Source organism: Plectropomus leopardus, chromosome 21 (genome assembly GCF_026936395.1).
Source record: "Plectropomus leopardus strain MGB_pleo_1.0 chromosome 21, ASM2693639v1, whole genome shotgun sequence".
NCBI classification, from domain to species: Eukaryota; Metazoa; Chordata; class Actinopteri; order Perciformes; family Serranidae; genus Plectropomus; species Plectropomus leopardus.
In genome coordinates this window covers 7087327-7103975 of record NC_142196.1, presented here as the reverse complement: position 1 = coordinate 7103975, position 16649 = coordinate 7087327, and the positions used below count along the sequence as shown (strand labels likewise).

Sequence of the window (16649 nt, the reverse complement as noted above, 5' to 3'; positions counted from 1 at the left end):
TGAAAGTGATTACCAGGCCAGCCATGAGCAAACAAGCCCCATATGGAGTGTCTATAGTGGGGCTGAGGCTGGAGCCTGGGGAGCCCTCCTCCACCTCTTTGGAGAGGAGAGGCCTGAGCAAACACAGCTAATGAAGTCTTAACAAGCAGCCCCGGGTTAGCGCGAGCCCGCTAAATGCCACCGAGGCTCTTGGAATTGTGTCCAGCAGATTGGCTAAATCTCCTCGAAGCTTTCCTTTACAAGATAAAGTTGCATTAGCATATCTCTGTCTCACCATCTCTGAGGTAAGTCCAGGATCTGGCAAGCAGTCACACTTGATGGGCTTCCTTTTCTTCAGTGGGAGCACTTGATTCTGACGGACAGAATGGGGCTTTAAATTGAACACATTAACTTCGGATCTGGATGTGATTCTGGGTTTTATTCATTGGTCACAGAGGGTTTGTGTGAAGCTTTGGTCCAGGGAGATATATTCTCACAGCATGCAGCTCTGCGTTGCAAACAGGAGATGAGTGGATTTCCTCAGAGTAAATCATTATCTCAGTACAGAACAGACTCGACGCCCTCTCTTGCCCTCGTCTGCCCTCGCTCCATCACTCTCCCACACTGTGACCAGCACCTTAGCCTCACTCCCTTTTTATCATGTGTCCTCTTTCACTCATCCCAAACACCGGGGTTTATTATTGAGAAAATCACACACCATCCATGGCGCGCACAAACATATACACTCACTCGACTCCATGGCAGTGGCCAACCGAACTCTTTTTTCCTAATCAAAAGCAAACAGCCATTAACACAGCTCCTTCCTTGTTATCTCACACTGGCGAGTCACTTAATCAATCTGTGTTCTCCTGATTCTCTTTCTCACTGTGGGTTATTTCATTCGTTCCGTGGGTGGAGGCTATTAAAAAAAAAAAGACTGCCTCACATGATAAAGACCTGGCTCCACTCCAAACACAATATCACTAAAGTTAAACTCCAGCACCAGCACACCCTGGCTTCTGCACACACAGCGTTGCATTATGTTTGTATGGGAAGCTGGGAGGAAGATGCTTTTTTTATTTAACACTCTGCTCGCACTCTAAGACCTCACATTGGCCTCCAAGCACACAAGCTGTCTGTGTGTATGTGTGCGTGCAGGTGTGTGCAGAGTAGAGTACATAATATCTATCCAAAAATACATGCATCTTGTTGGTGAAATGAATATAAACATGGTTGGCCTCTCATGCCTTGTTTTAGAAGAAGCTGCATGATTTTGCATCCTAGAAAAAACTTTGATAATAGTAATAATAATAATAATAATAATAATAATAGTACTGATGTGTTTGCTTTCACTTTTAATTTTTCTTTTGTGTTTTCTGTTTTACCCGCAGACTTCCACATAAAAGTTTGTTTTGTGCTATAATGTTGCCGATGTTTGAGAAAATTAACAACATAATGATAATAATGACCCTTACAACAATAAATTATTAATCATATAGCCTTTATATAGCATTTGACTGGTTTAGGGCTGTAAAAAAATGTTTTGATGTCACAGACAAATAACATCGTGTATGAAATACTTAAGTGTTTGTGTAACAAATTAGAGGTACATTAGATACATACTCAGTGGCAGATGAAGTATTCAGATCCTTTACTTAAAAGTAGCAATGCCACACTACAAAAATAATGTACTTGTACTTAAAAGATCACTGTGTATGATTTAGGGGGATATGTTGGCTAAAACTGAATATAATATACAGTATAAGTATGTTTTCCTCTGTGAATAATCACCTCTAAATTAAGGACTGTTGCATTTTCTTAACCTCAGAATGAGCCACCGTCATGTTGCGTCGCCATGTTTCTACAGTAGCCCAGATGGATAAACACTGGCTCTACATAGGGCCATTTGAGTTTCCACATCATAAAAACAGATTTGTTACACGTCAAAGTGCATTATTCAGTGTTTTTACCAGTTTCATTAACCTGGTACATTTGTTTTTGGAGAGGAAGAGACCTTAGTGGACAATTTGGCTTCCAGTAAAAAAATAAATAAATAAATATATTATATACACTAAAGAAATTCTAACTGGGAAAAGTATCAGCTTGTTGTAACCTGCAGTCTTCACTTCTAGATGCCACTAAATCCTCCTAAATCGTGCACACTGCTCCTTTTAAATATCCAATAAATATTTATTTATTCATTTATTTGTTTTTGCTGGTAGAGGTGAACTAAAATTTTGGGTAGTTTGAGCAATGCATCATTTTGTATGTGAAATTTAATCTTTAAAGTAAGTATAGCTGTTAGATACATATAATGGAGTAAAAAGTACTTGAGTAAATGTACTTGCTTACTTTCCATCACTGTAAGTGAATGCACAGTCATACAGCATGAGCATCTAAGGACGCCATAGGGTTAATAAAGACACACTATACAGCTCACAGTGGCTATAGGAGAGTAACAGACAATGAAAATAGGCCTACTACAATAAGATACTGTCAACTAACTCAAGATCCCCAGACACCCACTGTAAGCATGTTAACACTGATATGAGCTCTGTGCCACTGTCTCAGTGTGCTGTGCTGCTTGGTCTTTGCCTCGCGCAATTACGCCTCCCGCAGAGCTCTATGCAAGCGTTAAACGAAACATTAGCACCTCATTTAAAAAATAAAACAGCTTTTCACAAGGACAGACAGCTCCCTGGGTAGTCTTATCATGCGCAAATTAGCCAATTTACCAAACTGTTCCCTCTCTGTGTTTCACACACACACACACACACTCACAGAGAAACAATCATCTGGAGCTAGATGCATCTGCCTGGTGTTACCATTGTTGTGGCACTATCAAAGATTGAGTGTTAAAGGAAGTTACGAGGAGGTGAACAGAAAGTTCAGTCGCTGAGGAAGATTTTGAAAATAGTAGGTCTTTTACTCCAACTGAGCGCGCGCCTGCTGTGTGTCTTTATAATTACTTTATATTATTGTTATTATGAGTTTAAAATGATAGTTTGAAGTAGGCTTAGAGGAATTTATTACAGGGTTATTATAGTTTATTTTAGACCAGACATGGCTCTGGGTTGGACATATTTCATCAACGCGTTGCCTATAATGTGCACTTTTATGAAAACTGAGTATGTTTTAAAAGAAAGAGTACTCATTTTGTTTCAATATGTGGTTATTTGACATGTGGTCATGATGGGATGGAGGTAAAATGAGGCTCCGTCGTTACGCATCATCCACACGAGCATCCTGTATCCCGGTGCCACAGACACTGGCGAAACTAGTGTGATCATGAGCCATATAACAAAACATCGTTAGGTAAAAAACTTGATTGACTTCTATAAAGCACTGCCCCCTTCGATCCGTGATTGGAGGATACGCTCTGGAGGTGTGGTCTTCCCGGTTTTGGTATATATTGGCACCGCTTCGTCTCCAAGCCGTTGATTTGTATGGGAACCAGGTCTAAGGTGGGACGAGCCGACTGAATGTAGTCGCTGTGTTGTGAAGAAAGAAAGAAGGCCCACATTTTTCCGTTTGTAGCGATCGGACAGCAGCTTTTGTTGTTTTTTTTATACATCAGACTGTGTGCGGATACTGAAAGCGCTCTCCAGAAGAAGCTGGATTCTCCTCTCAGCCATCTTGACTGCTGCCCGCCGCCCTGAAGGCTGTTTTCTCTCCTCCTCCTCCTCAGCTGAAAGTAAACACGGCTTGCACATTGCTTGCAACTCCGTGCAAGATCCCGAGAGAAGCGAGATGGGCTCGCTGCGCAACATCTAACCGGAGCAGAGGCGAAAGCACACGGCTGAGAGGATTTATCGCTACCAGAGCTGAAGAGGGGGGACACGACGCGCCGGAGGGATGGACCTGTTTGGGATTTACCTGCTCCTCTCACTCGCTCTCCTGCCCCGATCCAGCTGCACCACAGCCAAGGAGATCACCTGCCAGGAGATCGCGGTGCCTCTGTGTAAAGGGATCGGCTACAACTACACCTACATGCCTAACCAGTTTAACCACGACACACAGGACGAGGCTGGACTGGAGGTGCACCAGTTTTGGCCTCTGGTTGAGATCCAGTGTTCACCGGACCTCAAGTTCTTTCTGTGCAGCATGTACACCCCGATCTGCCTGGAGGACTATAAAAAACCTCTCCCGCCGTGCCGGAGCGTGTGTGAGAGAGCCCGGGCCGGCTGTGCGCCTCTCATGAGGCAGTACGGCTTCCCCTGGCCGGACAGGATGAAGTGTGACCTGCTGCCGGTGCAAGGCAACCCGGACACTCTGTGCATGGACTACAACAGAACGGACTCCACCACCGTGTCCCCTGTCCTCTCCAAACCCACAAACCACCCCGGCAAGGGTTACAATCCGCCTAAAAATAAGCCGAGCCGACCCGGCGCGCCTGGGAAATACAAGCCGCCTGCCGCGCCATGTGAGCCGGGGTGCAAGTGTTTGGAGCCCATGGTGCCGGTGAACACGGATCGCCACCCGCTCTACAACCGGGTCAAAACGGGCCAGATCCAAAACTGCGCCATGCCGTGCCACAATCCGTATTTTACGCACGACGAGAGAGCGTTCACCGCGTTTTGGATAGGACTTTGGTCCGTGTTGTGCTTCGTGTCAACTTTTGCCACGGTCGCCACTTTTCTCATCGACATGGAGCGTTTCAAGTATCCAGAGAGACCCATCATCTTCCTCTCAGCTTGTTACATGTTCGTGTCAGTGGGGTACATTGTCAGACTGATCGCCGGACACGAGAAAGTGGCGTGCAACCGGGAGTTCGACCTGGAACACATCCACTATGAAACCACCGGCCCCGCGCTGTGCACCGTGGTTTTCTTGCTTATTTACTTTTTCGGCATGGCCAGCTCAATCTGGTGGGTCATCCTGTCTCTGACTTGGTTCCTCGCGGCTGGGATGAAGTGGGGCAACGAGGCGATCGCCAGTTACTCCCAGTACTTCCACCTGGCCGCTTGGCTCATCCCCAGCATGAAGTCTATCGCGGTGCTGGCGCTGAGCTCCGTGGACGGGGACTCTGTGGCTGGCATCTGCTACGTGGGAAACCAGAACTTGGACAACTTGCGTGGCTTCGTCCTCGCCCCTTTGGTGATTTATTTATTTATAGGCACTATGTTCCTCCTGGCTGGATTTGTGTCACTATTCCGGATCCGCAGCGTCATCAAACAAGGTGGCACCAAAACTGACAAACTGGAGAAACTCATGATAAGAATAGGCATCTTTACGGTGCTCTACACGGTGCCAGCCACTATCATTGTAGCGTGTTACTTTTATGAGCAGCACAACAGACAGAGCTGGGAGATCACGCACAACTGCTCCAACTGTTTATTAGAGAGGGACCGCAGGAGTCCGGACTATGCAGTTTTTATGTTAAAGTACTTTATGTGCCTTTTGGTGGGCATCACGTCCGGAGTTTGGATCTGGTCTGGGAAAACTTTGGACTCCTGGAGGACTTTTTGCACCAGGTGCTGCTGGGGGAGTAAAGGCACCAGCGGCTCCATGTACAGCGACGTGAGCACCGGACTAACGTGGAGGTCAGGCACGGCCAGCTCCGTGTCATGCCCCAAGCAGATGCCATTGTCCCAGGTTTGAATAAAGAAGGGGGGAAAGCAGCTTATGAGGACTGCTAATTGTTTGGGAGATAACCCATCACTCCCTGTCTTAAGCAATTTGCATAGTAATGAACTGCTGCTGAGGTGCACCCCCCTTAAACATCCACACACCTCTGTGGGGAAACAATGTACCTGGTATTCACAGGTTAATTCCTACCTGTTTGTATGTATTAGAGGTGCAGACTGCTTTTTACACAAACTGGGCATTACTTGTTGTAGGCAGAGAGACAGTTTTAGCTTCATACCAAGAGCATTTTGGGGCGTTTTTTATTGCCATTTTATCTACATAGTGCCAGACAACATTGTATAATTCAATCACATCAAAGATGGTTTAAATTAAGCCTTAATAGTGCCCAAGTATTTTACGGGTTTTTGTAATTTCAAATGTATTTATATAAAAGTTCTGTAAAAACGTGTACATTTGTGTATAAAAGAAAAGTTTATAAGCTATTGTAAATTTGTATAAAGTGTAGATGTCTCTTTTTGTGAGAAAAAAAAGCAAATATGACCTTTATTTTGACAATAAAACATTTGATAAATCTCATCTGTTGCAGTGTTTTCCCATGCAAAAAAAGAAAAGAAAATAAAGAAAACAGGGAGGCTGTTCTGTTTTCAAGGCATATTTTGTGGTTCCTTGTGGTCACCGTGTTGAGGATGGCAGCAGCTTTTTGAGAGCCCCGGCTAAAAGGAAGCCCTTTTTAACCATCAGAGACCAGTAATTAGAGGTAGGGGTTGAGTTGGAGCATCTCCATAATTGTTGAAGTCCTCTTCACATGCCTGCCGAAGCCCGCTTTCTTAATTTAGTAAAAGAGGGAGTGGGTGAATGGGGGTATAAATGCAGGGAACAGACCCTTTTCATCTGCAGAAACTTTGATCTTTCTTTTTTAACGGCCTAGAATAAAGGTGGTGTGTATTAGGAGTGTCTGTCTGATGTGCCAAGGTTCCCCCTAAACGTCCCCATTTGGATGCTTTGATGGACGTCCTACAATTGAAAGAGCATTTTGGAACCCCTCGCTTTTCTGGGGGTTTGTCAGAGCTGAAACCTGCCAGAGCCCCTGCGTCTTGTGTTTGGTTTTTTCGCAGAGGCTCAATTGAAACATCTTCTCCCTCGGCTCAAGCTGTGTCAGCGAGTGCAGGGGCCTTGACATGAATGATATTGAAATAGCAATGAAAGCCCCACAGGTGGTCTGTTCACATGATCTCACATCTTAGGGCCCCCTAATCGAGGCATTTTTTGCTACAAATGTATCTGGTTTGGTCCCAATTAACCCAATGCGCTGGCATAAGATGATACACTGTAACCCCAGCGCAGAAATGCCTTTGATTTGCTGGTCAATGGTGACAGTGGGTTTTGTAGTGACTGTTTTGTTCCTGCTTTATTTCCTTTACACTCACACTGTAGATACAAACCCCAAAAGCTTCTTTTCAGCGGAGTGCAGACGTGCATCTGTTGGGAGTGTAAATCAGCCATATAAATCTTGCATCAGTGCTGTCAGCAGAGACACCAGGCAATGAAGCTGGAAGTCACAACAAAATGTACTTTTCTTAAGATCAGAAGAGCGGCTTCTGAAGCATTTTGCCCGCACAAAGCTCACCACCTGTTCCAAGTAGTTTTTGTGTTTGTGTAAAGTTACTAAATCTCAAGTTTTGGAATTTAAATCTTCATAACAATATAAAGAGTGCAACGCTCTGGCGTACAAAAGTACTGATTTTTTTTTGCTGTTGTATTTCCATCAAATAGTCACGGTTACTTTCAGTCTTGCAGCTTGTTTTTCTGGTGTTTACCTCAAAAACCTCAGTCAGTGTGCAGCTCCAGCTATCACTGTCAGCCTCTCAGCAGGGACATTAATGTGCAGCCCCACCTAGTGGCAGAAGCACAACTGTACACCTCCACATAGCCCCCAAACTCAAGTTCAGAGCACAACAACAATGCATGAAACTTTACTCTTTACAATGTAAAAAGTTAATGACATGATTGATTCAGCATGAAGACAAATAAATGTTCACGTTAGTGTGAGTCTTCCCAGTTTACGCATTACATGCATCAATGTCAATTTTAAAGAGGAACTGTGTTCATTTTCCAAATTCATATTTTTTATCCAGATGGTCGAAGACAATCCAAAAATAGCAATAAACACAAACAATTCTCTCAAAAATTCCAAAACTAATATGCTAAAACTCAAATCTGTTCAGTCAGAGGGTACTAAGTCTGAAGATGCTCCATAGGCAATCTGGGAAATTGGGAAAGATGTTCTGACAGGAATGTTCCGAGAATGTGGGTACATAAATAACATAAATAAAAAGAAAACAAACATTCTGTCGGTTCACAAAATCAAGTTCCCATTCACTCTACTGATGATGTTACAAACTGAATTCTTGTGTTATAGCACTGAAGTCAGAGCTGAAAATGCTTAGATTCCACAAAAAGTTACTTTTAGCTTCTTTACCCAAAGCTTCTAGAACCTACTTTTAATGACAATTTTATGACACATAATTCAGAGTTTAGGACCACTCAAGAGACCACTCATTAGACATGTTAAAACTGACTTTTACTGCTTAACACATCGCCCTGGTCCATCATTCCCTTCATACTCAGCAACCTGGGACTACAAACCAACTGTCCAGGCACTTAAAGCAGCGTGTCCTGGCTTGGCTGTTATGCACACATCGTCATTAACTGGTAACAGCCTGTTTCCTCCACAGAGGTCACCAGCCAAACTTAGTGCAGTCTACAGGAGAAAGTATGGGACTGCCATACAGAGAACCTTCACACAGACAGGGCAGGGCACTCACAATTGTTAGGTATTAACTGCTAATAGTCCAGGTCAAGTCTCACTTTATGGTTATTTTTTTACTAGGGAGTGTTTTAAGGACAGTTTGTCAGGACTTGCTCTCGACTCTTCTGTGTGCAAGGGCATAACCGACATAAACAAATCTGATAACAAATAAATCAACTTGTGCATGAATCCAGGGGCTGCAGCTGATTGAATTGTCTTCTCTCCCCATCACTCTCTGTATACAGATGTTAAAGTCTGATTTGTGGGTTCAGGAGGAACGTTCTCACATTGTTGCCCATCAAAAATTGATGTCAGCGTTTGATGGGAGGCAGACACAGAGGAGAAGGATGATAGGCAGCTCATGCTTTTTAATACTATTGATCCTTATGATACATTCGGGAGAAGATTGTGTTTTTTTTCTCTACCTTTTAACGCATGAGAGGAGATTTTGCAGCTGTGCACAGCATCTTGTGATGAGGAGTAGCTGTTTTGTATTAAGAATTAGAGAAGACAACTATATTAGACCATATTTTTAGGTGACAGAGGTTAAATACCAAAAAAATCTAGTTATATGTCGCTTATACACTGTTTTTGGTAGGTGCTTTCAAATACATAAAATATTTAGTTTAAAGCACCTAGGTTAGGTTTCGTAAATGTGCCATTTACTGTCATTTGTCCTTATTTTGCAGCTTACAGTGGAAGATGAGCAATAGCACTAAAACCCTGGAGTTTCCATGAGTGTATTCTTCCATGCATAAAGCATAACAGTGACCTCGGCTCTCTGTGACCCGTTTAGATTAATGTTGAAGCTCGTGACCTCCAGCACAGGCACATTATTCCCAGCTGGCCATTTGAGACGGCAGATGTTGGAAAATAGAGGGCTTTGACGCTAAGGCTTCATGGTTATAGTTTCTAAGGGACTCGGACGTCATTGTAGCTCTTGCAGCATGGTTTGCACATTTAAAAAGTTTAGGAAGATAGTTGAGGTCAAACTAAGATGAAATGGAAAATTGATGTTTTGCAGTTTTTTAACCAATAAATGCTTCACTTTGGCATTACGACCCAGCCTGACAAAGTTATCAGCATAAATGGCCGGCTCCCCGCTGGCACAGCAACAATGCCTCTGTGGTTTAGTAGTCCTTACAGTGCACCCCTGCTGCCTCTTCCAATCCAAGGACCCCTCCACCACCGACCCCCACCTCCACACACACATACACACAGCGGCAGAACACAGTGTTCCCTCAGTCCTTCACTGACTGACTGACATGTACACAAAAGGAAAACTTCTTTCATCTGAAGCGTTGAGTGTTTTGCCAGATTCACTCTGGGTACGCTCACATAAGGGGGTGGAGGGCGGTGGAGCTTAATCCAACAAACATGCCCGCACTCGGGTGATGATATCACAGCTCTGATCATAAATAAATAGCAGGAGGAGGAAAAAAAGGAAAAAAATCAGATGGTATGCAGTCAATAAAAGTGATTCTGCCATTTTTGGTACTGGAAACTACTAGCATACAAACTGTAACTCTGTAGCAGTATGCCACATCTTAAGCACCATAAGCAGTGTTGGGGAAGCTACTTTAAAAGCTTTGCAAGCTACTAGTTACTCACACTCAAGAAGTTAAACTACCGTAAAGCTGCCCTATAAAAATAAATGTAGTTTGGTTAACTAAAGCTACTTTTAAAAGTATTTCAAACTACTATTTAACAGAAAAAAAATCAAATTCACATTATATGTGATACGCAGTCATAACAAAAAATACAAAACTGTCACATGCCAGCAAATAAATGTTACTCAAAGACCACGCTAAATTTATCATTCCTGCTGGTAATAAACTGTTTTTTCTGATTGTACATATATAGTATGTGGCACCCTAAAATTTCTTGTATATGTACCTTACTTTTAGGAAGTTTTCACACTATGAACCCTAGTGATGTCTAGTTTTATATTTTGTTTACATTTGCTGTATATTGTATTTTATATTTGCTATACATTTTTTCTTTTTCTGCTATGTTATTTTAGTCTTTGTATATATCACACATTGTATCTGCACTTTTCTTTGTATTGCAACTGCTGCACAGAAATTTTCCTCAGGGTGAATAAAATGTTTATAATACTATTTTAACTGAATATGTTGCAAAAAGTGCCTGCTTGTTCACAGGTCACCCCAAACCAAAAAAACTACTATAATGTGAAGGAATATCAATTTTGATTTCATCTACATCAGTTAGATAGCTGCCTTCCAGAGACTGTACAGGTGGGGTTATTGCAAAAATAATAATTCAGTTAGGTGTAGTTCACCAATCAAACACTGTAAGCCACCATGTCAAGCAAAATGAAATTCACACATAATTTAACCAAACTTTTAAAAAGTATTTATGGAAAAGAATTTAGCTCAATCATATCAATATTCAATGTTACATTATTTACAATGATTTTTAAAAGTAAGCTGAAAGTAACATGTCACATGCTACAGGATAAGACTGTTACATACATCATAATATTCCATATCGCATACATTCCTCTGATCAGTTTGATAAAACAAAGTGGCTCACTGTGCAAAACATATTAACTTATGTAAGACATTTAAATGCCACCCTGGTCATGTTCAGAAATTGCACTTTATTGAATTGTAATACAAAATTCTGCCCACTTGAGGGGGCTATTAACTAGAAGTTGTCTCTTTCTCCAAGCTCTAATATCAAGGATTTTTTTTTGTACTAAAATTAATAAAAACATCATTATAATCTTGTCCATATGAGGTAAATTTAAGAAATGTGAAGATTTCCCTTACTGTTTTTGTTGTGTTCTTACTGGACACTTGTGTCCACTTGGATCAATCTTCACTTTGTGACTGAAGATTTACTATGTGGCCCTGAGTTGGACCTTCATGCGGTAAGGCTGAGGGGACAGTGTGACCCCATAGACAGGGGCGTAGTCTGGCTGTCCCGCATCTTCAGGCCAGATGAACTTAAACCTCCTCAGCATAGTCACCATGAGGAGGAAGAGCTCCATGCGAGCCAAACCCTCTCCAAGACACATACGAGGACCTGAGAAATTAGACATTTTTAATCAGTGAGTCATGCACTGTATATTTCTTACAATAAAAGATAAACATCTGTCTCATACCTGCAGAGAACGGCATAAACGCCTCTGGCTTTATAAACTCTCCCTGGTCATTCAGGAAGTTTTCAGGGTTGAATTCATGAGGGTATTTCCACTGTTCCTCCTCGTTCAGCACCGAGGTCATGTTCTGGATGATCAATGTGCCCTGAGGAGAAAAAAGGAGACGTATCTCTACTCCCAAGGTTCCATATTCACCTGCTCAATACCATCTTAATCAAATAATAATAATAAATCAAATTTCAAATGTTCAATATGCGTCCTTGGGTCAATCTGTTAAAATCAGTCACATTCAGCTCACAGCCTACTCATGTTATAGTAACAGTTTTCTTGACTTCATATCTCCACAGTGTCTGAACTGATTTTTACCATTAAAACTTAATTTAAAACATCCATCTCTTTTTATTCTTTTCTGAAATCTAGCCCCAGCCTTCAGTGGATTTGCTCTGGGGGCCCTCCTCAAATTAAAGTGTTGCCACTTGATATTAACACTAAACCAATTTCTGTGTATTGTATATATATATATATTAGTCTAAGCACTCATAATGTACAAATAAGCATTTAAAGACCAAAGTGGGCCCTAATAGCAGCAACACTCTTTCAGTAGACTATAACAAATACTGTATTAGTTTCGTGACCCCTATATCAAGAGACATGGGTCTCTGGAAATAAAGGAATGACAAGAAAACAAGTCTACGGCTTTATATGCAAGGGACTACAGATGTAATTTAGCAGTCCATCTAACTACAGCATAATTACATTTGTAATTTTTACTAATGTTCATTAATATGCTATGTCCCTTTAAATAAACACTAAATAAATAAATCAGATTCTTTGCAAAAGGAAAAATACATTTCTGTCCATTACTAAATATCAATTGGCTTTCAGTGTTCTTAATTATTTTCCTCATTTTGCTTTCTCCTTTTTTAATAATTCCTTTATTATTACCATTTATCAACCTGCTTTTAATCAGCTTTGTTGCAATGTTGCATATCAGCAATCAAACTGTAAAATGCAAAGACACCATCTTCATTCTTACCCTGGGTAAGAAATATCCCATGAGCTCTGTGTCATTAGTTGTATAGTGGTAGACACTGAGAGGAACAGTGTTGGCGACCCTTTGGACCTCATGGATCACAGCCTGGAGTCAAGGAAATGAGACAAAATGCTCTTATGCTTTTGTAAAACTGGAGAAAAGGTAATAATCAATAAAGGCTCTGCAGGAGCTCAACCACAAAATACAGCCCACTAACATGTATCTACCACACTGCCAAACATGCAGAGCCATGTCTGCGCATTAAATATAAAAACAGAACTATACGGAGATATCCGCCCGATAATGTACCTGCATGTAAGGCATGTTGTGTCTGTCATTGTAAGTAGCATGATCCTTCTTTCCCAACACTTGGTCTATTTCCTGCTGACATCGCTCTGGTAGTTAAAGTGTTGTGTGTGGAGGAGAAAAAATAATGAACACAGAGACCAACACACCACAAAAAACATGACAAAAATGAAGGAATGGATGCTAGAATGACAGAATGACAGACTGACAGTACAGCAGTCAGATGTACCTTGTATATGTGGGTAAGTCATGAGGTAGAGGAAGCCAGTGAGCAGGGTGTTGGATGTGGTGTCAGTCCCAGCAAAGAGAAGATCCAGGACAAACATTAGGAGTCGGCCCTCACAGAAAGAGGAGCCATCATTGCCTCTCTGGAGGGAAAATTAGATTGTTTGGTTTTGATCTTTCTCTATTTCTCATTTAAATAGATTCTATTTGGATGACACACACCTTATCCAGTTCATCCAGATAGCAGTCAAGGAAATCTCGTGGTTGCCCAGGGACCTTGGTCTCTTTGTGTTCAGTTATCAGACGAGTTACAAGTTTCTTACAAGTCTGAGGAAAAAGAGAGAGGACTTTGGTGAAAAAAAAGACAGGATAAACAGTGTCAGTAATACGAAAATAAATAAAGGGAATAATGAGAAGTCCTCCAAGCCCACCTCGATGTTCTTAAACGCCTTCATGAAGGGCAGTGGCAGGTTTCGAACCATGGGAACAGAGTCATACAGCTGTAGGTGAAGATATTTTTTGTCAGGACGCATTTAGTTGAACATTTAAGAGTTGAGATGTGTAAACTTTTGCTGCAGATCACTTCTGTGCACAACAAAAAGGTGATATGCTCTGCTTTTTATGATATACATTTTTCTTTTTTTAGTACATTTTTTAAAGTCAATCTAAATGCTGTGGAAACAGTATTAGGCAGACTTGTCATTCTTAGTCAAATAATAAAAGAAGGAATATGGGAAGGTCAGTCTGTAAAGTCTATCTAATGTCAGGTTAGCCAGCATTAGCTAACACTGAGCTGCCGCCTGTGACACAAAACTATTAGATAACTCTGAAGCATAAAAATGAAAATCTGGATCATGGACTAAAAGCTGAAATCTTCATCTTTTTGAAATCCCTTGATATACAAAAAGTCTAGAGATCCTGGTTTTAATGACCTAATGTAGCTAATATTTAATTGTACTAGTGTAAGTAATGTGGAAATATAAAGGCTGTGATTAATGCTTTATGACTTTCAGTCATGCGGCGATGTTGGAAGTCATGTGACAACAGTGTAGTTTTATTATAGCCTAACATTAGCTTTTTACTTCTGGCCATTGCATTTAGGCAATGCTTCAAATATAAAAGTGTTCATTTGTGAAGATCTTGCTGAAAACCTGTATCATAAACGTTTGTTCATTTATATTATTGTCAGCAATATTCAAAATGCAATGGAAAAATCCCCTTGGCTTTTTGTTGCGCAAACCAGGGCAATGCAAACATCTGGGTTGGCCTATTAAAAACATCACGCTGTGACTCACCATAGCCCAAGGTCCATTGGCTATCTTGGAGTTTTCTTTAAAGCACTGAACAACCACTTTGATGAAGTTGTCATCATAGTCATAACGCGTGCCAAACAGGACCTGGCAGATGATGTTGAAGGCTACATTATGAAACATAACTTGAGGACTCATCGTTGAACCTGCGACAGATGTAACAATGACAACACAGCAGAGCCACAACAGAGCATTACACAACAGTGTGCCAACACTGTATGAGAGGTCACAGTGAGTGCACCCACAGACAGCATACCAGTGCTCCTTTCCAGTGTGTCCATTGTGTACTGCATCTCTACCAGAATCCTTTGCTCCATGGACTGCTTTCCCAGTCCAAAATTCCTCAAGGTCATCAGAGCAAAGCGACGATGCTCCTTCCAACTGGAGCCGTAGTCTGCCAGAACCAGTCCTGTAATGAGTGAGGACATCCAGCATATCCAGCAGAGCATCTTAAATTTTTTTTCCCTCTTTTTATTTTGGGGAAATTCAGCCACAATGGCAATTACGAGACACTAAATGCTTAAATACACCCTGCATTGTGTAGCACAAGTAAAGAAGAGTCAAAAAGTCAGCTTAAATCACTAATATTTGATGTAGTGCCACATTTCTGCATTTAAATAGTATAGTTGTGACATCACAACTTCCCATTAGTCTTAATAGCTTGTTTAAAGGAACATTTTGTGAATAGGGACTGTGTCCATGTCTTGTTTTAATACTTTATAGTATATAGTAACTATATACCTGCTTTATAAGAAATAAAGACATGAAAATCTTATTTTTTACACTATGGGACCTTTAAGTGCTACTCAGCTACATACTTTGTCCAACTTACCATTCTGGGTGAGGTCACTGACAAAAATGTCTTGGGGTCGTCCTGCAAAATCAGCAGCTTTAGTCATCATAGCCTCCTTCATTGCCTGCATCCCATTGATTATTACGGCAAGTTTGGGTCCCATGGAGAAACTGTAGACGTTTCCATAGCGCTTCCTCAGCTGGAGCACAGTGATAAGCTCTTAAAATGCAACATATCTGCTTTTAATCACACCCACAAGGAAGAATTACTTTTAAAAATCAGCTACAAAGAATATTGACGTGTAAAGTTTCATAATATTCTAGAGCGTATGGCTGAAATTAACTTACTGTCAAACAGCAGTAAATCTGTTATGGAGACATATAACAGCATTAGAGCTGTTGAGCAAACTTTTCTTTTAGTAAGGAAAGACATGCAAACATCCTGAGATGATTAATAGCAAGCTATTATTGTCAGTTACTGTCATTGTTGCCTTGAGGCATTGGCTTGCCTCAGCAATTCATAATCTGCACAATTTAATTAGCTGACGCAGTATGTTAAAAGTCACTCTGCCAATTACACAAACACTTCTTCATCAGTGTGGTGCAGCTTCTAAATATGAATGAGTGTGGTTATGCTCCAGATGATAAATAGCATAACAATTAAAGGCAATCTTTGTCAGCATTTTTCTTACCCTCTCAAAGTCCCTAATGGGGTTGTCCAGGCTCAGACTCAATAGGTTCCCCAGAATCGGTAATGGAGGAGGCCCTGGAGGAAAGTTCTTTGGTCTCTGGCATTTGAGACAGAAAATGAAAAAGATCCATAGCAGGATAAAATAAACAAACATAGTGGAATGGATGAAGCTGAGACAGGTCAGGCTATGTGAGTCCACTGACTGACTTTAAAAGTAAAATTTCAGCCCTGCCTTTTCTGCCTGTCTAAATGAAAGCCTGCTCTACACAGACAAGTGGAAAGCCATAACAGAGCAGGTTCTAACACGCTCTGGTTTGCTTATACAACTACTGTATGTGTGCATTGCATGACGGCCTCTATGCTCCACCAGGCCTCCTGGCTGCAGCTCTGTTGTCTGTCAGGCAGCCTAATCAGCAGCATGGGACACACCTGTGACAGCAGGCATGCATCATGACTGCATTCCAGTTTACATGCAGCAACATGCTCAATGCCTGAAAAACTTTTACTTATATTTTTAATATAATTTTTGTATTTTTTGTATTGTTTGCCAGTTTGGTCAACTGTTCTTCTTTTTAAATGTACTTTATAAAATAATGTGGAATGGATAGATTATTATAGCTAGGGCTGAGTTTGACTCCTGCAAAGAGTGCTGCAAAGTAAACGGGGCTTTAATAGAAAAAATAAATAATCCATGTTTTTGCATGACTTTGCCTGAAAAGGACCCAAATGTTATTAACAAAATATTGTAAAAATAAGTCTTAAATTAAATTATCAAACACTGTTGACAT

At 41.2% G+C, this 16649-nt stretch overlaps 2 protein-coding genes across 3 annotated transcripts; one reads left to right on the top strand and one right to left on the bottom strand.

The window, feature by feature from the left end:
- Nucleotides 1–3408: 3408 nt before the first annotated feature.
- fzd8a (frizzled class receptor 8a) lies at nt 3409–6144 on the top strand. Its single transcript, XM_042510312.2, has one exon. It carries the CDS (start codon nt 3835–3837, stop codon nt 5578–5580), a length of 1746 nt encoding a protein of 581 aa, XP_042366246.1. The 5' UTR covers nt 3409–3834; the 3' UTR covers nt 5581–6144.
- Nucleotides 6145–10766: 4622 nt separating this feature from the next.
- Nucleotides 10767–16291, bottom strand: LOC121960552 (cytochrome P450 2F2-like). 2 transcript variants are annotated; one of them, XM_042510319.2, is made up of 11 exons: nt 15863–16002; nt 15211–15390; nt 14635–14787; nt 14364–14524; nt 13500–13568; nt 13291–13395; nt 13073–13211; nt 12847–12932; nt 12541–12642; nt 11508–11649; nt 10767–11428 (listed from the first exon to the last, which is right to left on the bottom strand). In XM_042510319.2, the coding sequence occupies exons 2-11, from the start codon at nt 15332–15334 to the stop codon at nt 11244–11246; spliced, it is 1266 nt and encodes a 421-aa protein (XP_042366253.2). In that variant the 5' UTR covers nt 15335–15390; nt 15863–16002; the 3' UTR covers nt 10767–11243. The 2 variants fall into 2 exon arrangements, with proteins under 2 accessions (XP_042366253.2, XP_042366254.2); XM_042510320.2 differs by having other exon boundaries at nt 10768–11428; nt 15211–15370; nt 15863–16291.
- Between the last annotated feature and the right edge of the window lie 358 nt (nt 16292–16649).

Excerpts from the sequence above, each read along its gene's own strand:
- fzd8a (XM_042510312.2), top strand. The coding sequence starts at position 3,835 with ATGGACCTGTTTGGGATTTACCTGCTCCTCTCACTCGCTCTCCTGCCC.
- LOC121960552 (XM_042510320.2), bottom strand. The coding sequence starts at position 16,015 with ATGTTTGTTTATTTTATCCTGCTATGGATCTTTTTCATTTTCTGTCTC. Across the intron at positions 13,569-14,363 it reads CCAATGGACCTTGGGCTATG|CTGTATGACTCTGTTCCCAT; the intron begins GTGAGTCACAGC and ends CTTCACCTACAG. Across the intron at positions 12,933-13,072 it reads GACTTACCCACATATACAAG|AGCGATGTCAGCAGGAAATA; the intron begins GTACATCTGACT and ends TTTAACTACCAG.